General features: G+C 40.0%; 1 protein-coding gene across 2 annotated transcripts in view; it reads left to right on the forward strand.

The window, feature by feature from the left end:
* The window catches only part of LOC127569077 (protocadherin beta-15-like), a 62,308-nt gene extending 46,791 nt beyond the window's left edge, over positions 1 to 15,517 (forward strand). For both annotated transcript variants that reach the window (XM_052013410.1, XM_052013411.1), the window contains exon 2: positions 13,407 to 15,517. In XM_052013410.1, coding sequence (XP_051869370.1) covers positions 13,407 to 13,541 — 135 coding nt within the window. In that variant the 3' untranslated portion in view covers positions 13,542 to 15,517. The remainder of the gene's footprint in view (positions 1 to 13,406) is intronic.
* Positions 15,518 to 25,385: the final 9,868 nt, after the last annotated feature.

The raw sequence follows: 25,385 nt of genomic DNA on the forward strand, positions 1-25,385 counted from the left end.
CAGGGAGCATCTGCGGAGGCAAAGATACAGACGACGTTAGATACAGACCCTGCATCAGTAACGAGAGTATAAAGGGAAGATCGACATCAAAGACGTGAGGGGTAAGGGTGGGGCAGGACCTGACAGACGATAGGTGGATCCAGGCGAGGGAGGCTTCATGGGCAGATGTAGCCAGCTGGAAGAGGGACGATATACTGACAAGACGCTGGTAGGTGATGTGGAGACAGTTTGTGGAATCTGATAAGAAATCAAAGTAATGAGTGGAATTAGATAAGAGAGGGATAGTAGGCAGATGAAAAAAGTAGGGGAAGGGTACAAGGGATCCGGTGCGTTGAGCATGTAGGTGATAGGTGGATGTAACTAGTTGGTGGTAGGGAAAGAAACTGGGTAACAGACTGCTGGGGAGGAGTTGGAAGAAGAGAGGACCTGGGTGGATCAGAAGTAAAGAGAAAGGAAAGGAGGGAGTGGGAGTTACCTGAAAATAATATAATCCAATGATCGTACCATTGGGTTCCAGAGTACTCCAGCGGAATATGAGGTGCTGTTCCTCTCGTTTGCGTTTGCCTTCACCCTGACAGTGGAAAATGCTGAGTACATACAGGTCGGTGTGGTGATGGGGAGGAGAGTTCAAATGGCTTGCAACTGCGTTCTTAATATGACCTTTGCCGACAGAGCTCAGATGCTTTTTTTTATCATGTGATGACGCCGGGGAGTGGCGACATTTTGCAGCCGAGTCCCAAGGGAGCACTAGAGTATTTTCATTCCTAACTTTTAAAGCTGAAATCTGCAGCCACAATGACATTTACATATATCAGCGATTTTACAATCGCCAGACAAACCCGACAGACTCGGCAGAACAGACCACCAGGTGATTACACCAGAATCAGAATCAGATGTACTAACACTGACATATGACGAGAAATGTGTTGTTTTGCGGCAGCAGTACAGTGCAAATATATAAAATTTATAAATTACAAAAATAAGTAAACAGTGCAAAAAAGGAATAAAGAGATAATGTTCGTGGGTTCACGGATCGTTTAGAAATATGATGGCGGGGGCAAGAAGCACTTGCTGAATGGTTGAGTGTGGATATTCAGGCTCATGTACCTCCTCCCTGCAGGTAGTAGCGAGAAGAGGACGTGTCCTGGATGGGGAGGGTCCTTAATGATAGATGCTGCCTCCATGAGGAACCGCCTCGATGGTGGAGAGGGTTGTGTCCGTGGTGGATTGGCTCATTCTATAACCCCCTGCAGCCTCTGAAAATCCTGTATATTAGAGGCTTCATGCCAGGCTGATGCAACCAGTCAGAATGCTCTCCACCGTACATCTGTAGAAATTGTAAGAGCCTTGGGTGACATACCAAATCACCTCAAACTTCTAACGATGTAGAACCACTGGCGTGCCTTCTTCTACATCTATGTGTTGGGCCCAGGATAGATCCTCTGAGATGTTGATGCCCAGGAACTTGGAAGCTGTGCACCATTTCCACCGCTCACCCCTCAATGAGGTTTGGTGTGTTCTTCGACTGGTGTGTGTTCTGCCACAATCAGTGCAGATCTGAAACCTTATCTCCTCCTCACTGATCAGCAACACAGGTGCAGCTCAGAGCTGCAAGATTAGCCCCCTGCTCTGCTGCTTCTATACCTTAGACTGTCTGGCTAAGCATACCTCCAACGCCATCTATAAATTAACTGATGACACCACTGTTTTTGGCAGAATCACGGATGGTGAAAAGGTGGCATATAGGAGTGAGATAGCTCAGCTGGTGGAGTATTGTCATAACAACCGACTTATGCACAACTTCAGCAAAACTAAGGAAGTGATTGTGGACTTTAATCAGGCGAATATGCAGCAGTGCTCATGGAAGGGTGTGCAGTGGAGAGGGTGAGCAGCTTCAACTTCTTGTGTGTCAACATCTCCGAGAATATATCTTGAGCCCAACACATAGATGCAAACATGAAAAAGGCGTGCCAGTATTTCCACTTTCGTAGAAATTTGAAAAGATTCGACATGTCAGTGAAGACTTTGTCAGATCTGCATATTTACATTGGAAAGCGATCTGACTGGTTGCATCATGGCCTGGTGAGGAAACTTCAATTTACATGAATGAAAGAAGGTACAGAGAGTAATGGACTCAGCCAGTTCCATCATGGGTACAGCGCTCGCCACAACTGAGGGCATCTACAAGAGACAATGTCTCAGGAAGGCGGCATCCATCATCAGGGACCCCCACCACTCGGGCCATGTCCTCTTCTCGATGCTGCCATTAGGCAAGAGATACGGGAACCCGAAGACCCACACCTCAAGGTTCAACAACAGCTTCTTCCCCACTGCCATGAGGTTATTGAACTGATCTGAAAACTCTACCTCTACCTCAGAATATCTTTATTTTTCTCTCTCAACTTGCACTAATATCATTATGTTTATTTTGTTGTGTTGGTTATGTAGAATTTATGTTCCTTTAAGTTTGTGTTAACTTGTATTTTTCATGTGTCGTAATGTACTGTGCTGCTGCTGAGAAACGCTAATTTTCATTTATATCCTGTGTGTGTCTGCGTATGTCAATAAACTTGAATTTGAACTTGAAATTGCTCTGCAAAGTGGTTGCCTCATCCCCGCTTGGCACTGACCCTTGGAATATATTTAAGTGTTTTTGATAATAGACGCTCAGAACATTTGGATGACGTGAAGATTAATGGAATGGTGAAGTGGTTCTGATGAATTCAGTGGCAAAAAACGTGCGTACAATGGTCTGAATGGAAACAAATGACAGGAAAGCGAGGGAATCACATTGGTATTACAATAATCCAAAAGCTGTGAAGAGCGTGAAATAGGAAGCATGAATGCGGTCGGATTTTGTTTAGCTGAGACAATAAAGGCAAGAACAAATATATGTGTGGAGGAAGTCGTTTTATTTGAAAATAGAACGACTGTTTTGCTTACTACCAAGATTTTAATTTTAGAATGTCAATGAATATGTTTTATTTTATTGAAGAGGCCATTTTAGGATTAGAGGTTATAAATGCCAAAAAATGCAAATTAATAGCGACAAATTTTAAATATTTTTAGTCAATAGATTTGAGGAATGCTGGTCTTGAAAGACAATATCATAATATAATATTCAGATAAAATTAAGAAGCAATTAGTTGCGTTTCTAAACGATAAATGTTTGAAACCCGGCTGTGGTGTGAGATTGACCGACAAAATTGAATAAATGGGAATTTCTGTTGCAGTGTGATGTGCTCCCCCTTATTAAATTGCTTGGATGTAATTGCAAAATATATATTTTTAAATTTTTGTTTTGTAATCGACAAAGAACATGGAGTTCGTCAAAATATTTGTGTAGCGGTTAGCGTAACGCGATGAGAACACCAGCTAACCGGGTTCAATTCCGGGCGCTGTTCGTATGTCGTCCCCGTGACTGCGTGGGTTTCCTCCGGGTGCTCCGCTTTCCTCCGACATTCCAAAGACGTAGGAGTTTGGAAGTTCTGGGCATACTATGTTGTCGCCGGAAGCATGGCGACACTTGCGGGCTGCCCCAGAACATTCTCCGCAAAGATGCATTCCACTGTGTGTTTCGATGTACATGTGACTGATAAAGAAATCTTATATCTTATGATGGTCCCTGATAAAAATCCTATAGAACATACACTTACCATTTGCATAGGATCTGCAGTTAGCTACTGTGCAGAACACATTTCCCGGTATTTAGATAGTTTTATCGCTTCTTTCAGTTAAATTCTATGAATGATACGTGATCATGTACAATAAATGAGATCTGTGCAAAATTCCACAATTTGTTCTGGTTTGCGGGAATAAATGGAGGAGATTAAATTGAAGAATTTAAAGGAATCAAAATTTGAAAGAAACAAATATCCCTTCAGAATCGTTATTTTGTGTTGAAACATTATCCTACATCAAATTTGAATGCACACTAACCATTCGGTGTGATGGGAAAACATATTGGTGGCAAAATGTCTACTCCATTTGAAGTTTGGCGGGGCATATGATTGCACAAAATGAATGTACCTTGAACAGTTCCCAACTTTCCCAACGTTGCCTCAACAACCAAGGCAATGATCCATCTACCTGCTGTGCAATAATTGATTTAATGACTCCAAATAAGTAATTCTCTCTATTAGACTTTTTGTTTAGCTCTGGAAACAAAACGTTTACTTATCGTGTCATATTTATACTCCAAAGCTGTACTCACTGCTTTACGTTCAGATAACGCACAACGTCATTTGAAAATCATCATTCCTATTAAGATTTTGATTGGCGTTGCACCGGATTTTTTATTTCATTATTGCATCTCGGGAAAATATGTTCCATGGATATGACTTTAAAGACGGAATTATGTGCTGGGCATTCTCTCAAATTTGTGGTAAGTTACACAAGCCAACACCGATGCTACCAAGTTAATAACTAGGAAAAAGGAAGCGAAATTTTAAGTTGAACAATTCTAATTCCTCAAAGCAATCAACTGTTATTTAATAGTGGCGGTGTTGCTTTAAGAAAGATTGCTGTTATTACTGGCCAAATGTCTTTGTGTCGCTGTCTACTAATGGAGTGAAGCAATCTGTCTGGAGATCCAGCACTTCGCCCCCGCAATAAATACTACGCAGTATCAAAGAAGAGAACAACTCAACACTACGCGGTCTCTCTTCACATCTGAGAAAGATTCAGTGAAATTTTGAGGAGCTTTCCCCAGCGATTCTGCTGAAGAACAACATTTCTGTGCCGCAGGTAAAGTATATCTTTTGGGAAGCCGAAGTAATAAGCGAGGAACAATCGCTGGGGATACCTGCAGCGAAATTTTCGATACGCTTTTTCCTGAAATGGCGGCGAAACTGAGCAATCCTAGGTCACTGGGGCATGTTATTCGTTTAATACTGGTGCATGTCTCGTATTCATTTTGTGGCTCAATTCGTTATACAATACCTGAAGAATTAGAGCTTGGCGCTACAGTTGGAAACATCGCCAAGGACCTAGGGATAGATACGGGTCAGCTTTCCCCGAGCCAATTTCGCATCGTTGCTGAGTACAAAAAACAATATCTGGGGGTTGAGGTAAACACAGGAATATTGTTTGTACAAGAGAAAATAGACAGAAAGCAGCTTTGTGGGCATGTACTCGCTTGCAAATTAATGTTAGAAGTCGTGATGGAAAATCCATTAAAGCTGCATAATGTGGAAGTTGAGGTTCTGGATATCAACGACAATCCACCCGTCTTCTAGAGAAATGAATACAACGTCGAAATCCCTGAATTGGTGTCGATCGGTTCCCGTTTCCACTCCAAGCTGCGCACAATGCCGACGCCGGAAACAACAACGTTCGAGCCTACCAAATTAGTGAAAATGAGCATCTTACTTTGGAAGTAATGCCAGGTAATGACGATGTGTTTTTTCAGGACTCGTAGTTCAAAGGTCTGTAGACTGAGAGCAGCAAGCAACCCATAACTTAACGCTTACTGTAATTGATGGAGGAACCCCTGAAAAATCTGGAACCACCCAAATCACCATCAACGTATCTGATGTGAACGAGCATGCTCCGGTTTTTGAACAGACACTACATGAGACAACTATTCCAGAAAACGCACAGAACGGTTCTATAATTATGAAGATGAACTCCATTGATAACGATGAAGGCTTAAACGGTTCTTTCAGCGATCGAACTCCAGACAGATTGCGTCGCCTATTTCATGTAAACTCTACTAACTGAGAAATTAGTGTGGTTGGAAAAGTGGACTTTGAAGAGGCGAAGAATTATGAAATTTCGGTGCAGGCAATGTATATGGGTCCTCAAGCTGCGCTAGCATATAGTACCGTCCTCATAAAGATTCAGGATGTTAGTGATAACGCCCCTGAAATAGCAGTTATTTCGAATTACAGTCCAGTCTCAGAAGACTTACCACTAGAAACGCCAGTTCTTCTTCTGAATGTAACTGACCAGGATTCCGGAGGAAGAGTGGATATTCAGTGTTCAATCGCTGAATATACTCACTTTGTTCTCGAAGACTCTCTCAATGGCTATTATACAGTGGTGCTTCCTGGTTACTTGGACCGTGAAGTTGTGGACGAGTACAACATTACTGTCGGATGCAGAGATGGAGGTTACCCGCCACTAACCACAAAACAATCCGCATTGAAGTCGCAGATGTAAATGACAATGCGCCGCGTTTCATCTATCCTTGCTTTATAATGTTGTTGACAGAAAATAATCCCATCGGGTCTTTCATTGGTTCAGTTTTAGCGCATGACCGCGATCTCGGTAACAATGGTAACCTGACATACTCCATCGTGGAACGCTCTGTAGAAGACTTGCCCGTCTCCCATTTCGTCTCAATAAATTCAGCCACTGGAGAAACATTTGCTCAACGCACCGTTGATTACGAATTCATTAAATATTTGCGAATTAATGTACAAGTGAACGATGCCGGAACTCCTCCGCTTAGTGCCACTACATCTGTTGGTGTGTTCATTGAGGATCGGAATGACAACATCCCTGTGATCCAATCGCCGAAGCCCAACAAAGATTCTGAAGTGAAGGTGACAATCCCAAGATCTGCTCCTCCGATTTCTTTCTTTGCAACAGTCATGGCCACTGATGGAGATTCTGGAAAGAACGGACAATTAGATTATAAACTTCTCCGGCCTACTGATAAAAGCTTGTTCTTTGAAAATGAAGGAGGTCTCTGGACTCTCCGACGTTTTGGAATCAAAGATGCTCCCAAGCAGAAAATCGTAGTATTGGCGAAGGACAATGGGAAACCATCCATTTCAGCGTCAGTCAATATCAACATATTAGTGTTGGATAACAGTACAGGGAAGGATTCAGTTATGGATAGTTTGGGGAATTCAGAACAATGGTCATCCGATTTAAGATACGATTTGATTATACCTTCTGCTGCCATTTCCTTAAAAATGCTATCTTGTTCTGATAGCTGTGTTACGGACTCAGTGAAAGTCCCTTTAAGATAGAGAGAGAGAGTGTGTGTGTGTGTGTGTGTGTGTGTGTGGGGCGTGTTTACGTCAATAGAAGATAAAGGACGTAATTACGTTGTTGAAGAAGTCAGAAGAAGAAGGAGAGAGAGAGAGAGAGAAGGGAGAGAGACACCAGCCTGCTTGTTTTCTCTATCGATGGATGAGAAACAATAACTGTGTTTGCTACTGAAATCCATGTATGGAAGTTGGAAGTAATCCGGTGGAGTTCACTTTGTTGCTGACCTGTAGAAGGAAACAGGTATTTGTGTGGACGACCACAATTCGGATGCTTTTCGGGGTGAGGAAGTCACTACCGAGTAAACACTGAAGTGTCGTTTGGGTTCCATCATGGAACATTTGGATTTCGTATTTACTCTCCCTATGTTCTCTACACCTACGTCTTATCTTCTGACAACGGTGGTTGTTGAAGAAGCCCTTGCTCATGTTTCACCTTATGGCTTGCGGAACTGAACTTTAAGAACCATTCCGGAACTTGGAGTTTGGGACTTTGTAACACACACAGACGACGAGTTTAGTTTTGGGGTTAACGTTCGAGGTTTAATATTTTTGAATTCTAACATACTAACATTTTTACTTTTATTTTACATATTATCATAAGTAGTGATTAATAAAATAGTTTTTAACGCTGAATCATACTCAGTGTGTTTCTTTTGTTGCTGGTTCGTGACAGCTGTAACATTCTTCGCAATTAAAATCCGCCAACGTAGAAATGGAATGAATAATTGTTGTTCTTGTCCAACACTAATGAAGAGGTATCCATGTGGCAGAATTTGTATGGCAACTGTGGATCTGCAGTCAGCACGCCATTTTCCAGATTCAACCACAAATGATTTAATGCTTCTGAGGCTGGAAGGACATGCTGCACTGCTGATTGTCAGGAACACGGTGTCGTGCATTGCTCAAGAAAGTGGAAGCTCTGCATTTGAAGGAAATATCGGATCAGTTGAGGTGAAGGGTGTTCTCAAAGGTTTCTTTAACCACACCGATGTTTATACTAAAATCTTATCTTGATAGCATTCGTGATGTTAATCAAAAGCAAATCGAATTAATTACATTTAGATTTGTACTGAAATATTAATTTGACAACAGTTGAACAAAGAAAATACTTGAGAACTAGTATATTTATGTTTAGCATAAACTGTACATTCAGATTTTATGTGAATTATTCACAAATTGTCAATTTAATTCACTAACATTTCAGTGCCAAACGTAACTGAACAAAGTATAGAAGGATTTTCTTTATAATAGCAAAACTGTTGCGATTGAAGCTGGACTTTTCCTGTTTCTGGCCTATAATTAGCAGAAATCGGCTTGTCCATTGAACTTTCAAGGAATCATTGAGTGGAATAGGACCGTAGGAGTCTATTCAGTCATTGTGCTACCTCTTTGAAAGATCAATTCCCCTGTTGCTTATCCATTGTCCTGCACATTCACCACTATTCATATTATTCCATTTTACATTGAATAAGTACTTTTGTTTTAGAAAAAAAAGCAGTATAGAATTTTCTAAATGATTTTCTTTTTCTTCAGTTTGCCCCTGGTTATTTTGCATACAATTTTAATTATGGTCTGTTTTGTTACTGATTCTCTCCTTAATGATTTATCTGATTTTGCCATATATAAAGAACATTAAAAAAGCAAAATGCGTACGAAATTTGAAACTGTTTGATATGGCACGAGGCCTTTGGAAGCCCCAGCTCTCAGGTTCGCATTGTGCTGTGCAAATGTTATTCTGAGGTCAGGTTAATCTTTGCAAATGTAATCCATTATTCAAAGCGAACTGAATGGTGCAGCATAACGTGCAGCAAAATAACAAATACGAGAAATATTTTAACTAACATCTCCAGCTACGTTACCTTCCAGCTCCATCACAAGTAATTTAATTTTTAGTCATTATGGAACGTACGTTTTAATGGAAATATTACAACACATTATCATCATAAACTGCACTTGAAAAGTAAGCCATCATCTGAAGAATTGAAGTCCACGTGATAAAGGCACTTCAATAATTCTGCTGTGCAGGGAGTTCCAGGATTTCAACTGGTGATTATAAAGCAATTGCGGTGGCTTTCCAATTTAGCTAATGAAGACAAGTAACGTGCAGGTGCTGGTGTTCTCATGTGTCTGTTGGTCATGTCTTTCTAATGAGTGAAGTTTGTGGGTTTTGTTCGTGCAGTTAGAGTCTCTTTGGCGAATAACTGCAGTGCATTGTATAAAAGCTGCACACTTGTGCCGATGGTTTGGGGGGAATGAATATTAGTAGTTGTGGATAATGTGTCACTCAAACTTTACCTTGCAAGGGGATAAACCTCCTGCATATGTTTCGACCTGGACTCATCCAGCCAAGCATATCCCGTCACCGTCGTGGCACGGATTGGGGCTGGTTGAAAGATACTTAGCCGCCGCAGTACCATTTAATTTTCTGGGCAATGGTTATACCCTAGAATGTGTGATTTAATGGTAGCATGATTTGAACATCCTGTGTAAATGACCTGATTTGGGGGAACGATCACAGGTTGGCAGTTATATAGCACGTATGTTCGTTATTAGATGCCAGTTCATACTCGAATGTTGTTCAGGCACACGTTATGTGCTTTTCTAAGGAATTGTGAATGTTTTTTTTTATCAATGAACATCCATAATTCCAAAATTATGGTGGTCACTGAAGCAACAGTGAAGATTGTCCAGACAGGTCATTTGGCTGTGGAAATATTCTCGCAATATCCTTAACTAAGATAATTTACGGTTCCTCTCTACCAAAGAATACCCCAATTAAGCCACAATTTACAACATTCTAGTACAACAGAATTCCATTGTGTCCAGTTTCTTCTTCATCTCCAGGTCACAGTAATATTCCACGATTGCCGATTCTCCTTAAAATTAATACCCTCAAATAATCATTGGCAATAAATTGGAAAACACTTTGTTTTTGATACATACATGAATGGCAACCCATGAGGAGTTTGTAAAATAGCATCCCTTCCTATATGAATTAACCATTATTATTCTTACCCGTTGTGTATACAACCGTGGGTAAAAATCATAACTGTTCACGTAATGGTAGAGAATAATAGTAATAACGATGATGATAACAACATCAGCAGTGTTATTACATATGCCAAGAACGTAAAACTTATACATGGCTGCAGCACAATGCGGACTGAGGATGAATATTGAATAGAATCAGAGAATTTGCTTGGGCACTAAGAACCTAGGGGAAGGTAGAGGAATAGCTTTGTTAATTAATGTTGTTCGTGGTGCTGTCGAAGGGATAGGACAAGTTTAGGGAGTGAGGACGCAGAAGCGATTTGGATAGAGATGATCAATAATGAAAACCATAACTCACGTCTTGATGAGGTTTACCGGACCCTACGTGTAACTACAAGATAGGGCAAAGAGGAATAAATAACGTGTACTCCCTAGAACGGCAAGCCAAGAATTATGAAAGATTTTAGTCTATATAAAATCTGTAGGATTTCGATAGGCAAGATGAAAATTCAGTAGAGTACTTACGGCATTGTTCCTCAGTACTACAGATTCTGGAGCCAACCAGAGAGCAGATTTCGCCAGGCTGGAAACAGTATAATGGGTTCGGATCAATTACTGACTTCATGGTTCAGGCTTCCTTTGGTGGCAGCGATCATAATATATTTCACCTTTGCAGTGAGTTTAAGGGAAAAGAGGAATGAGTCCAAGACTACAGTTTTAAACTTAATAAATTGGATTGTAAGGGTATCAAAGCAGAACAAGCTAAAGTCGACGAGCGAATTATGACCAGGCATTGATCATCAATATGTGGTGGCAAACATTTAAAGGGATCTTTTAGATGACAGAGAATGGATAAATTGCAACAGAAAAAATGCGAAGTTAAGGGTAGAACCGCCATCTGTGTTAACTAAAATGTGATGGTTAATATTCAAGTTAAGGAAAAAGCATATATTTGCACAGAACGTTTCAGCAGATCAGACTATTAGGTGGAATATTTTTTTTAAACGACCAACAGGTTACTAAAGGAAAAATAGAGTCTATAGCAAAGCTCACAAGGCATGTATAAAAAGTTTGTAACAATTGTTATAGATTTTTTAAGAGTTTTTACAGTGACCTCGATTCTGAATAATATTTGTATGTCTGGGGAATTAATGATAGAAAACAAAGATATACAGGTGTACTACATAGGTACGTTGCATTAATACACTGAAGTAATTTCTCATTAAAAACCTGCAATTCAGCCATTTTGGAGGTTAGAAAGGAGTTATCAGGAAGGTAGGACTGAAAAAAATCTTGCCCTCCACAGTCTTCAGGAACATTTTACTCACGATTTCAAAATAAAATGCGTTTCAAATAGGAGTTAATGTATTTGCCTTAACTTTCCACCCATCCTTATATTTGATTAGATTAAAAAAACATATGTAACTCCTTTATTCAAAAATACAGGGACACAGAAAGTAGGAAACTACTTAAAATCCATGATGCGAAAACATTAAAAACTATCGATTACTGCATTATAGCATGGCATTTAGAATAGAAAATGAAAAGTAACCTGGCAAATTCAACGTGGATTGTGAAAGGGAAACCACTAATTTATTGGATGTATTTGGAAAGGCATGTGGATGAAGAGGAACCAATGGATATAACATATCAATTTCCAGAAGACCTGGTAATGTGGCACATGAACGCTCATTGCCATTTCGCGATAAATTATATAGGCTTTTATTTAAGTCTTTCTGCATAACGGACAGTAATCTTGCATGAGTTTCTGAAAATCGGACACTCAATAAAAGCTGCATATGTACGAGCAAACTCTGTTGCTGCCGAAGTAAAGCTTCAGGCACGATAGTGCTTGGTTTAAATTTTGGAGAAATAGAAAATTCACCGTAAGTGGTTTACCATTTTTAGTAATTGCGGCGAAGAGAAACAACGCTTTTACATATTAATGGATTTCCAAAATTCATCTTCCTCGAAATTCATGGTTTGTAGTCTTTTAAGCGACCACTAGCTAAAAAACTACTTTTGCTTCAGTTGCGTAAACTATAAGAATGTACCATTTTGAACAAAAATAAATCAGTTATGAATTTAGAAAATATGTCCTGCACTGTGGCATATGAGGCATTATCGCTGCACATAAATATCCAAATAATTTTCACATTTCTATCTGTTACGAACTATCCGCATTGTATTTTAACAGTATAACGTCAAAATTGTGCGCATGGCACTTACGTGCTGCATTAGCTTGAATAAAATAAATATGACATAGGAATTCATAAAGACGTGTCGTCTGTCAAGCAGGTGTCTAGATAATCACCGCACTGAATTCTGAAATAACCAGTTACAGTTCCGTGCACACTTGCAGTGCTGAATGGACACCATCGAACTAGGAGCAGGATTCAAGCAGCTGGAACATATTCAGATAAAGAGTTAAGCAAAAATATATGATCCGATTTACCGGCATGGTCACTGTAAACTTAGACATGGTTTGAAGCCTATATGTTTTCTAAAATAATTTAAATGCCAGAGTGAAACGTTCGCCAATGTAACTATGTGCTACTATTTTTACTTCGTGTTTTTCGGAACAGTGAGTCTCTGGCAAGGTCAGCATTATTGTCCATCTCTAATTTTCCTTATGAAGACAGTGGTAAGTATTCTGCTTGAGGTCAGAGTACTCAGGTGATGCTGCTGGTAGTCAGCTGCTGTGTTTAGACACAGCGAGGTTGAACGAACTGTGGTATGTTTCCAAGTCAAGATGGAATTCAACTTGGAGGGGAAAATGTAATGATGTCGTTTCCATGCGCCTCTTTCTCTTTTCCTTCCTTGAGGCAGATTTTGGGAGGCAGCTCGCGTGTAGTTAAGGTAAGTGTCTACTGTGCATTTTGTAGATGGTGCAGCCACTATGCGCTGCCGCTGTAAGCATGGTCATCAGGCTATTGATTAACCAAAGCTGTGGGTAAGTTCTGATAAATTAGGCAGCCTTTCCCAGGTTTCTGTGGAAAGGTGGTATTTTCAACTAATTGGCTTGCTAGACCATTTCAAGGTACGTTTTAGTGTCAACCACTTTGCTATGGCTCTGAAGTCACATTTTGGACAGACATGACAAGGATAACAGACACACACCCCCACCCCTCTCCACCATACCATCATCAGTGCATGAACAGAGAATGTGAGTTTTACAGCCGTTTCATGGTGATCCTCACTAAGGTTAATTTTAAAAATCCATGTTATTAAATTGCATAACAGCCAAGGTGGGATTTGTTAGTACAGATGTTCGGAGTTAATAGTCTGCCAACTTAATCGTTGTGTCACTACGGCAAAGTGATTCAGGATTTTCCAGACTAACTCACATTGTTAACTGGATAGGAGAACTTCATAAATTATATTTCTGAAACCTGGTTTCTCGTTCAATTTCAGATATGCGGTAACCGTCAGTGGGATTTGGAGCAATCTTCGATGGAAGGGTGCCCTTCTGGACAAAATACTTTGGCTAAAAATCAAGTGGAACCGGAACAGAGAAGTTTTCTGGAAATACATTCCCATGCTTTATAAGAAGCGTGAACAGCTTCATAACGGATGAAATGATATCGTTCGCATAATTGTGGCAAGAAGTTTGCATAGAGACAACTTGTTCTTCATAATCTTCCCATTTTAACTTTATTTTCTATCAAGTAGCGATCTCATTGTGTATGAGTATGCTTCAAGTCTTACACAGTTGTAACTGCAGGTGTTCGTAATGAGCCACATCATTGTGCGACAGAATTGTCCTGGTCCCACATAGGCATGACTCATGGGCATATATTGGAAAATATATCTGCAATGAGGAATATTTTTTGCGATTCCCTAGTTACTGAAAAAAGGAGAATTCCATCAGCAAATATTCACGATGTTCTTCGCTAACGCGTCTTTTCAGACATTGGAAGTACTTTTGAGAAAATTAATGCAAACTCAGCAATAACCAAACATTTACAATTATCAAAAAAGGACTCCACTCTTAACGAAATGCAAGCTAAATTGCAAGTGGTTTCTTCATTTTCAACAGTCAAATTATGGATTGATAGATTGGAGCTCAATTGAGACCGATGACAAGACAAGGAACAAATGCGATAATAGGCCGAATCTCTGCTGGTAGTAACAGAAAATAAAAACACACATTTTGGAAGATATTAACCGTTGCAAGAGAAGGCAAGAATGGACTATAAATATTGTTTTTTTCGCACTGCATTAGAGAATTCAGTCGCTGCTATTGACTTGCTTATGCATTGATATTCTTCTTTCGCTGTCTTAATTAGGCTTTTTAATTGGTTGGTGTTGTGTTCCTTCAGCTTCTTATGCTATGTTATATTACACAATATCAAGAAAATACGTAGAGCTTTCTGCATTGAGAAATAGTACTCTTGGTGTTCTGAAGAATATGTCTTGATGTTTACAAATTTAATTCACCTAAATAAAAAAAATGAACTGGAAATATGCCTTCTTGCGTTCTCCCAGATTCGGGTCAAAGTAGTGCAGACCAAGGTATATCAAATCATCGGCTTTACCTTCAATTCTGAACGTACCTAAAAAGCGAATAAATTTAGTTGAGTCAATGTATTTACTGCAGGAACCCATACTCATATTAACTTCAATAACTTCCAGAGCGACAATGGCTAACCCGAGGGGACATAATTTTAAGGTGATTGGAGGAAGGTATAAGAGGGACGTCAGGGCTAAGTTTTTTTATACAGAGGGTGGTGGGTGCGTGGAACGCACTGCCTGCAGAGGTTGTGGGGGAGGATACATTAGGGACATTTAAGAGACTCTTAGATAGACAGAATGCATTTTGTCTTTCGAAATCAGTTGAATTTACTTGTGCCTATTGTGCTTGTGCTCTGTTGCATCATTTAGTACAAATGGTATACCTTAGATAGACGCATGAATGATAGAAAAATAGGGGGCTATGTGAGAGGGAAGGGATAGATAGATCTTTGAGCAGGATAACATGTCGGCACAACATTGTAGGCCAAAGGGCCTTTACTGTGCTGTAGTGTTCTATGTTCTAAACAAAGTTACTGTAAAACAAATGTAGAATCTGATGCATTCCGTTTCATAGTTTTCATCGCTGAGTTGTCACGGTATTGTGAACATGGTAGGCCAGGATCACAGAAATATTCTCTATGAACTCATCCTTCTCGTTAAGGAAAGCTGTCGTGCTGCGTGGTAATTTGGTATCCGGCTAAAGATTTGCCAAACAAGCAGATGAAAACTTTATTGCTTTTTGAATTACAAATTGCCTACATTTCGAATGATCTCATGGGCTTACAGGTATCAGATAATGAAATGCTGGCATGCACAATAAATAGTTTGAGTTACATTTTATTCATAATATTCATTGCTGCCGTAAGCTTACTGTGACGTGAACTCTTACCAAATGACGAAAAAGAAGCATATGTGGTCATGTATTTATCGCAACGTAAAATGAAATGAAATTAATTAATAAAATGAATGAATGAATGCCAGTAAAATCGTTAATTATTAATTAACTTAGCTTTGGTCAGTCAGACATTTCGGGTGCCATTTTATATCGGAACAGAATGGGAGAAATGAAAAGAGTCTGCTGTCATTGAATTTGATTAATAGTTTTAATACATCCCTGCTAGTTGCCACTGTAGATACCGGATCGCCTGACGACTCAATATTTTTACGTTTGGGCACTAACTTCTGGTAACTCGTTACCTGACCTCTGCTTATATGTCGATAGTATAGTCAATCTCCTTGAAATGTAAATTTTAGTTTCGGCCGTTCATGTTCACATGTGAAGTTTAATAAATAACACCTGTTATAAACAACTAATCGTATTTAGATTAGTAGGTAGAGAACAGCAGGAAGATAAACACGAACTGCATAAATAAAACGTTAAGATAATCACCAAAAAGCCTGCACGCAGTTTACGCCAACATTTAGTGGCTTTACTGTTCATAAACCTCTCCCCGGATAACAGTAACATGAGCTGAAATACCCCCACTTCGCAGCGGTTCCAGTGCAGTGTAAAGTCTCGTAACGCGTGCAACAATGCTACCTTGCGAGCTATGCCACCATCTTTGAATACGGCGGCAGATCATGATTACTAGCAGGGCTACCGCGACCCGTATTCATTTCTGACATTCTGTGCTGTTGGTGTGGAGATTGCATGTGATTCCTGTGGTGTTTCTCTTTCTTTACACATCCCAAAGATGTACAGGTTGGTAAGTTAATTGGCCACTGTAAATTATCCTTCGTACGTATATAAATGGTCGAATATGGTACTTGTGAGGGTGGTGGTTGAGGGGAATATGAGGAGAATAAAATGTAATAAGTCCTGAATTAGAATAAATGGGCGCAGAGTCAGTGGCCCAAAAGGATTATGATTATGATTAATCACTGTGCACTATGAGTATATAATTCTGTACGATCCGCTACTGTTCCAAATTCGAAATACGATGTAGCTCTGATATTTTTAAGGAGGATGGCCTTAACGATATTTATAGAAATTCAACAAGTTGTCATAGAGTGCCAGATCCTGATCTTAGGTCTGTGGTTTAACCTTGAACATGAGTCTCAGGATCACTGAATTGCATACTGTTTGCATCTCGGAGGAAGGTCATCCCGATGTAATAACATTCGCAGTCACCTTCATCCAATATCCTATGAATTATTTGCTTTCAGTTAAAATCCAGCTTCTGTTTGACATCTATAATTCAATCTGCTTCCACCATTTTCTGGCATTGCCTACCAAATGTAAACCACTTTGTGTGTTTACGTGGCGCATTGAGGCGTTATAACAATAGTGTCTCAACCTTTTCGGTCATGATATATATGGTCGCAGATACCTACAGGAGTGAACCCTCTTTATGCTGGATTGTTAAATTCAATAGCTAAATAATTTTGCAGGGAATATTAAAATGGATATATAGTTATTGGAGAACTGAATATATTATAAGCATGCCGTTAGTGAAAAGGTAGCCGGGTGAAGTATACAGCCATGTCGAGATAAAGACGTATGGCTGGAAGACTAAACAAATCCGTGGTATAATCAAGCACCAAACAATAGGACATTATGAATATTTCAATTACGGAAGAGATCCCGGAAATATTGCATAGGTTATACAACGAACCCGTTAACTGTTTGGCATTGTTAATATTAGAAAGATCACATGTTTTGGGATAAGTGTGGATCCTCAGTAATGAACGAGGAAAAGCATGGGGAAGCAAAGACATTAAACGTAGATTTCTAATTATCTTCAGATATTTGTTGTATATTCATGCATAATATTAAATATTATGTAGTTATAGAATGTAATTGCATCATTGGAGTATATTAGCCGTAAGCGCCTCACATTTAAATGCGCTGCTGTTAACTGAGATTAACTTTCACATAATTTTGAAGTCCCTGTTTTCATCCCGATGTTACAGTCCAAGGTGCATCTCAAAATATATTGGGGCTGATCGTGCAGGACCTGGCCATTGCCTTGTTTGCAATTACCTTTTGCAAAGGTAATTAATGGGTCTGTCGGTCTCGCTGCAATGGCGTTCCGCGACCCAGAGCCAACTGTTTAGAGTTACTCGGCCCAGGAGGAGGAAATTGTGGCCCTGATAACGAACTGCATTAACAGTCTTTTGACAGATTTTTTCTTTCTTTAGATTTTTTTGCAATATATCTGAACGACGCTGATAATTTCGTATAGCTAGTATATTCCTGAGACGAGCCAGTGCTGAAAATGTGCAGTTATTGAATGCACCGATGAGGGAATAAAAGAAAGCAGTTTTACAGAAGTCAACGCAAATGCACATGGTACATTCATAACTTTAAGGGAACCACTGAATGCTAAAGATACTTCATTTGTGGAGATTATTCAAAAGTTAGAAGACCACTTCTAACCATATGTCAACGAGATTTTACAGAAAGGGAAATTTGCAACATGTAAATGGAAGAAACAATGAGTGATTAAATCATTGCACCGAAAGGCCGATAGATGCATAGAGACTGTGCAAAAATTTTAGAACGTTAACTGAGGAGCAGACTCATTTGTGGCTGATGTGATTAAAGGATCCAGTGACAGATGTTAGGCATAAAAGGCCTCACGTCTGATTTTCCTTTAAAAATCGTGACCTACGTCGAGAGGGTAGCCAGAAATGACAAGAAATTGTGAGCTTTGTCAGTTGCTGTCTATATCAAAGTACAAGTCCTAAAGATTGGTACAGAAGCATCATGTAGTCAGAATTAGGAGGAATCAGCTCAAACAGATATATTAGCAAACATTATCGTTGTTCCTTTATGGAATCCACATGCTGTACGCGCAAGAAGAAAGCACATTGTAACGTTAAATATAAGCATAACGCAACGAATAAAATCTAGGTTTGCAATGTACAGCAGTGGGGAATATTTTTCTCACAAGATGTCAGAAAGAGGGAATTTGCACAATATTGACACAACTTGACACAGAATTTATCTTAATTAGTATATGTAATACAAGCTATCATGCTGCGTTTGCTTGTTTTATATATGCTTGAGTGACTTGAGTCCTGACTAACTCATTCGCAGATTGAGGGTTTCATGTTGTTCCATCACAGGGAAAGATACCTATTTCAGACACCTTCCCTTTCCTTCCCTTAGATTTTGAAGGTAGTATGATAGATACACGGCATGATCTTCAAATATGAATTCCCAAAATTTAAAACACTCCGATTCGAACTTCTGACTCTCTTGAGCAAGGAATGGAAAAATATTAACGTATTATAACCAAGTACGGTAACCCCAAAAACGCTTACATGGGCATAAATTGACATAAAACACATAATCATGAAACCTGGTTTCAATCCAATCCACTACAGCCCAAGACGTTCCATATTCAATGAACAGTCAACTGGAAGTAGAGTTTGAATAGTTGGAAAGAAATGGACTTTTGGTCGGGGAAGCTCAATGTGAGTGGGCAATTATAATAGCACGATGGCCACAGGGCGACATAAAAGTGGAGAGTCGGAGATCAAGAAGGTGCTTTGCACCATCCCTGGACCTTTATACACTGTTGGTGGTATCCACGTTTTCAAAACTGGCTGCACATTTACTCGCAGCTTAGCACAGACGAGAATGGTCAGAACTAAGTAACTACTAAAGATCATTCTCTGCACTATTCCTACACTTTAAGTACACGGAGAATCCAAATCCTCAGTAAGTATCTTTCAATTTACCATCAATAAAACTTTGCAGGATACTGACAATTTTTGTGCGATAAAGACGTTTTCCTTATCATTACAATTAAAGCAGGTTATTTGCATTTAGAGGAGATTATTTGCATCTTGACAGTGAATTGACTCTATCGCGTCAAAGTAAAATTGACGTAGTCTGTGTGCCTTCTTGAAGCCAGAAGTGTCGAAATTTGATGCTAATTGGTTAAAGCATGCTGAAAGCAACGCCAATGGATCGTGGTCAAGTAGTACAATTTTTTAGTGCAGAAAGGCATTGGTTCAAATTGGAAATATATTCATGCATTTCTAGGTTGAGCACATCTCAGTAATAGACATTCAAATGCAAAATACTACGGATGCTGATAAACTGAAATAAAAACAGAAAATGCTAAAAATACCTGGTAGGCCATGGGACCGAACCATAACCTCTGTTCTTCTCTGCATGGATGCGGATGCAACATAATCTGCTGTATGATTCCAAGACTATCGGTTTCCATTACGGAATTATCTTAATATACTTGATTGAAATGTGACAATGAATTTGTTATTGGCGGAGACATAATGTCAACTATTGACGAAGAGTCAGAAAGTAGCAGTGAATTAAAATACGCGGTTGCATTTCTAAGTTCAAAGAGCAAATAATTTAGAGACAAGGATATAGCTGTCAAGTTCGAAACCACGAAGTAAGCCAGCAAAAATATTAAATCTACATGTGTGGTGGCCACACCCATAGTCACGAAGAGGAGAAGCTTATGGTGTAAGTTTTGTACAACACGTAAATATATCAGAGTGTAATGATGTATGCTTTTATATTTTCAGCATTTATGCTTTAGTTAATCATTTCAGTATTTTCAGTTCTTTGGTAATTAAATTGTCTAGTTGATAAAAGAAATATTTCTATTTATCGTGAAAAAGCATAACTGGAAAACATGATAGACGGAAATTGTCAAGTAATCAGAAAATTAATTCCTGTATCTTCTTTGAAGGGTGGTAGTGATGTGAACCCGCGTTCACACGGTGTAGTTTAACCAAATACCACAGATACCTGTGGGGGGAGAGTAGGAAAGTAACCATATGCGAGAGACGGTAATAGAAAAATGCACAAAAAGATTTAACCGAAGAAGGCATGAGTAGTGCATTGCGATGACTTTTTATTGTTTGAAGCAAATACATTTCAGGAGGCAATCTTATGTAGTCCTTGGTGGTAGACATGGTAGAAGAGCCATAGTGAGACTGTAGTGCTGTAGCAGACTTAATTAATTATTTGTTGGATTCAGTTTCCAGTTAACTATTTCTGTCTTCCCAGCTTAAAATAATATATACTTGCAAGGTACAATGTCATTTCTCAGAACTATTTGTGAGCCTCGCATTTAGAGTTATCATCACCTCAGAATGCATTGGCAATTTCACATATTGCAGTTAACTTGGCTAATAACATCAAACAGAACAAACATGAAATAAACTCACCTACTGCATCAATATGCTGATTGTACCAATTTATGCACTTTTCCCCTCACCAAACCTAGCACAAATAAATATGGTATTTGACTGTGGGGTGGGCGTAGGGAGGTGGCAAACACTTTAGTTCCAAGGGTCAAACAGGAGCTTCTTCCGGCTGCCTCCGGAATGCGCACTTCAATATGGCATTCGTCCATCTTAGTTTTGAAATGGGGAAAAAATGGCGGCGGAGAGCGGCGTTATTTTGTGGGCAGCTCCTCTTAACACAGCATCCTTTGATCGCGTTTCCTTATTATCTACCATATCCAGAGCTGAGAAAATCATTAGTTCCAGCGCTAAAAGTCTCCTCTCAATTATCGACTACCGGTTTTTATTCGACCAGATTCTATCGGCACAGCTGTGAGTACAAACAAACCTCGCAAGCATGGCAGTCGGTTGGGGTGGGGGGAGAGGGGAGCTTCGGGTGCGGCTGAAACGACTGAGATTTGATCCACTCCCCCCAACTCCTTGACATACTTCTAGCTAACGTTCAATCACTTGAGAACAAGATTGAAGAGCTCAGAGCAAGGCTGCTGTTTCAAAGGGAAATTAGGAACTGCTGTCTTCTTTGTTTAACTGAAACTCGGCTCACCCACGACTCTCCTAACCCTGCCATACAAGCTGAGGGTTCCTACATTTTTTCAAGGACCATACTGCATCTCCAGGAAAGGGGAAAGACGGCGGCATCTGCTATATGATCAATGCTTCGTGGCGCACTGATGTGTCAGTCTCATTTCTTCTCCCTGACCTGAAAGACTTGCTTTTAAAATGTTGTCCTTTTTATCTCCCGAGGGTTTTCACTTCAGCCATCCTGTCGGCCGTCTACATACCCCCCCCCCCCCCAATTCAGCATCAAAGAACCTGCAGAGAGTGGTAAACACAGTCCAGTCCATCACATGCTCTTCACTTCCTTCCTTCCCATCCATCCTCATTGTTAATTGCTACATGAAAGCTACTCGTATCGTTAAAGATGCCTGCCATCCTGACGGTTCCCTTTTCTCTCTTTTACCTTCAGGGAGACTGAAAGTTCAGACAAGAACAGCTTTCCCCCCACTGCTATCAGACTTCGCAACCAATCACTTATTTCACACCCTCTCCTGGTGGTGCGGTCACGTTGTTGGACTCTTAACTCCACCTCTCTGTTTTCCATTGTTGTCACTTGAGCGTTTCCTTATGCAGTACTTCGGATTGCACTACAATCTTTGTACAATTCTATTGTTTTGCCCTCGTCGCTTTATTTATTGTTGCATTTATTATGTGTACAGTTTCTCTGTAAGCTTCATGCAAACAAGGAATTTTATTGAGCGGTGGTTTGTATAACATTAAACTAACGAATCTGATTCATTAGAATCCAGTAGAATGTGTCTTTATTTGACTTTAATTTCATGAACACGATTTTCATTCACTGTTTTTACCATTTATTTTGCTTTGGATGAATGTGCATGGCCACGGTCGGTTATGTTTTAGCTTTTTAGTGGTTCTTAGTCGGAGTATTAGAAAATTATCAATGTTTCATTGATCTTTCCTTCTCTGGTTGTGATATTTGTCTGGCCATCAGCATTTGCTTCTTTAACATTTATTCTGATAGCAAGAGGGTACCAGCAATTGTGGAACCTCATAGTTGCGAACGGCACGATTGCTATTGATGCGGTCAATTGCGTGTTCTCTCATTTTGTTAGTGAATCATAGGTCCAATATACAAAACCATTTGTGTGTCACTTCTACGTCGTTTATAAACAGACAAAACCTTTTCTTTTCCCATAATATATTTCTGTCCTCCATTTTGACATTACCGGTGGCGAAACTCGTAATCTTTTAGTCCCTTGTGGCATGGAAAGATAATTATCAGTTGAAGTAATACAAAGCCGCTTTACCACTTGTAGTTTGAATAAATGTGAGATATATATCGCATGTTTTGCATTCAGTTTTTTATGGAATCTGATAAATTTTCCCATCTTGACTGTGATATCAGACATTACCTTTCGTAGTTACTTCCCGTTGCTTCGTGAAACACCTGGAAAATCCCACAGCGATAATTTACAAATGATTGTAAATTGTTCGTTTTAGTTCAACGACAGCACACTTTACTCCCACCCATTAAATAACACTGAGCTTATCAACTTAGTCATGTACAAACAATACTACGCTTTCAATACCTGCATGACCATCTTGGCCAATATTGCTGTTTGACAAAGTGGATAAAAGTTTCGATTGCCGATCTGGCCTGCGTGTTCACCAGGATGTAACTTACAATACCGCTTAATGTTAGCTTAGAATGTAGATTATTTGCAAAGTGATTGCATCGATGTATCAATAAATGATACATATAATTAATTAATAGCCGGAATACATTGGTTGTAATTTTGTCGTTCCTTGAATCGGATGCAATGGACGCAATCCAATTACCATAAGAGCATAAGGCATAGGAGCAAACTGAGGCCATTCGGCCCTTCGAGTCTGCTCCACCATTCAATTATAGCTGATTTATTTTGACTGAGGTGGTACAATTGCCCTTACCAATTTTTCACATATGGACCATAGAAATTATTCCATTCGGATGAGTCGCAGCTTGGTATGGCCACTGCTCTGTGAAAGACCACAGAAAAATTATGGAGACAGCTTTGTCCATTACTAAAACCAGCCTGAACTCCACGGACTCTGTCTACACTTTCTGCTGACTCGGTAAAGCAGCCAACATTTTCAAAAACCACCCCCACTCTGGTTATCCACTCTTCTCGCCCCTCCTCCTTCCATCAGGAAGAAGATACAAAAGAACCATCAGTCTCAAGGACAGCTTCTACCCCGCTGTTATGCAACACTTGAATGGACATCTCATATGATAAATATGAACTCTTGATCTCACAACCTTCCTCGTCGGGGACATTGCACCTAATTGTCCACCTGCAGTGCACTTTCGCTGCAACTGTAACAATATATTCTGCATTCTGTCATTGTTCTTCCCTTTGTACTACGTCCATGTACTTATGCTTTGTAATTATCTGTATGGATGGCAAGGAAAACAACGTTTTTCACTCTATCTGGTAAATGTGACAACCATAAACCAATTAGCAATTACCTTACAGTCTCAAAATAATTCAGGAATAGCTTTCTCGCAATCATAATGTCAAAAGTCTGGATGCTGCCTGACATTTTGAAGTGTGTGCAATTGCATTTTTACGACAATTATATTGAGCCCACGCGAGATGGCAATGGAATATTGTGTACTGCTCTGGCTCTGATGGAGGCAATGCAGTTCTGCAGTCTCATCCGTGAGGGGGAGAGGGTGGATATTGTCATAGGGCTGGGTTTGAAGCAAGGACAAGAGTTTGGGTGTGATGATTGTCTAATGGAACTTATTAAGCAGACTGAGTGGTATCACCGGTTGAAAAGAGGGCGAGAGTTTCATTGAACCATGCAAACCAGGCTTCACAGGGCAAATACAGGAATGATGTTTTACCTGTCTATGGTGCTAAGAACTAAGAGTGTCAGTCCCAAACGAAGGAATGGACTATTCCGTACTGAGATGAAAAGAACTTCCTTCACCCAGAGAGTAGTGAATCCCAGGAATTCCTTGCTGAATAGAAGTATGGACTTGCAGTCGTTCTGAATATTCAAAATAGAAATCGGTAGGGTTTTTCCCCTCACATTTAGAGAATCAAGGAAGGTGGGTTTGTAGATTAACAACGTGGAGGTTTAAAAAGGTGTTATAATATTGAATAGTTATTGATTTATTATTATCACACGTACCGAAAAACTTGTCTTGCATACTGGTCATAGAGGTCAATTCATTACAACAGTGCATTGAGGTAAAACAACAACAGAATTCAGAATAAAGTGCTGCAGTTATAGAGAAAGTGCAGTACAGGTAGACAATAAGGCGCAAGGCCATGACAAGTTCGATTGTGAGTCCAAGAGTCCAGCTTATCGAACAAAGTGATGGTTCAATAGTCTTCTAACAGCGGGATAGAAGCTGTCTCTGAGCTTGGTGGAACGTTCTTTCAGGCTTTTGTATCAGCTGCCCGATATGAGGGGCGGAAGAGAGAATTTCCGACGTGGGTGGGATACTTGATTCTGTTGGCTGCTTTACCGAGACAGCGAGAAATGTAGGCAGAGTTCATGGAGGGGATGCTGGTTTTTATCATGTGTTGCGCTTTGTCCACAACTGTCTGCAGTTTCTTGCAGTCACAAGCAGAGCAATTGCCCCACCAATCAGTGACACATCCGGATATGATGCTGTCTATGGTGCATTCATAAAAATTGTTGACGGTCAAAGAGGACATGCCAAATCTCTTCAGCCACCGAGGGAAGTAGAGGCATTAGTGAATTTCTTGGCTGAGGCATCAACGTGGTTGGACTAGGACAGGTTATTGGTGATATTCACTCCATGGAACTTGAAGCTCTCAACCCGCTTAACCTCAGCAGCGTTGATGTAAACAGGGCCATGTGCATTGCCCCCTTCCTGAAGTCAATGACAGTTCTTTTGTCTTGCTGACAATTGAGGGAAAGGTTCTTGTCATGACGCCATGTCACTAGGCTCTCTGTCTCCTTCCTGTTCTCCCACTCATCATTACTTGAGATGCAGCCCACTTCAGTGGTATCATCTGCAAACGTAGATACAGTTAGAGCGGAATCTGGTCATCCAGTAGTGAGTGTACAACGAGTAGTGTAGGGCGCTGGGGACGCAGGCTTGTGGGG

This window comes from Pristis pectinata, chromosome 4 (assembly GCF_009764475.1).
Source record: "Pristis pectinata isolate sPriPec2 chromosome 4, sPriPec2.1.pri, whole genome shotgun sequence".
Classification (NCBI taxonomy): domain Eukaryota; kingdom Metazoa; phylum Chordata; class Chondrichthyes; order Rhinopristiformes; family Pristidae; genus Pristis; species Pristis pectinata.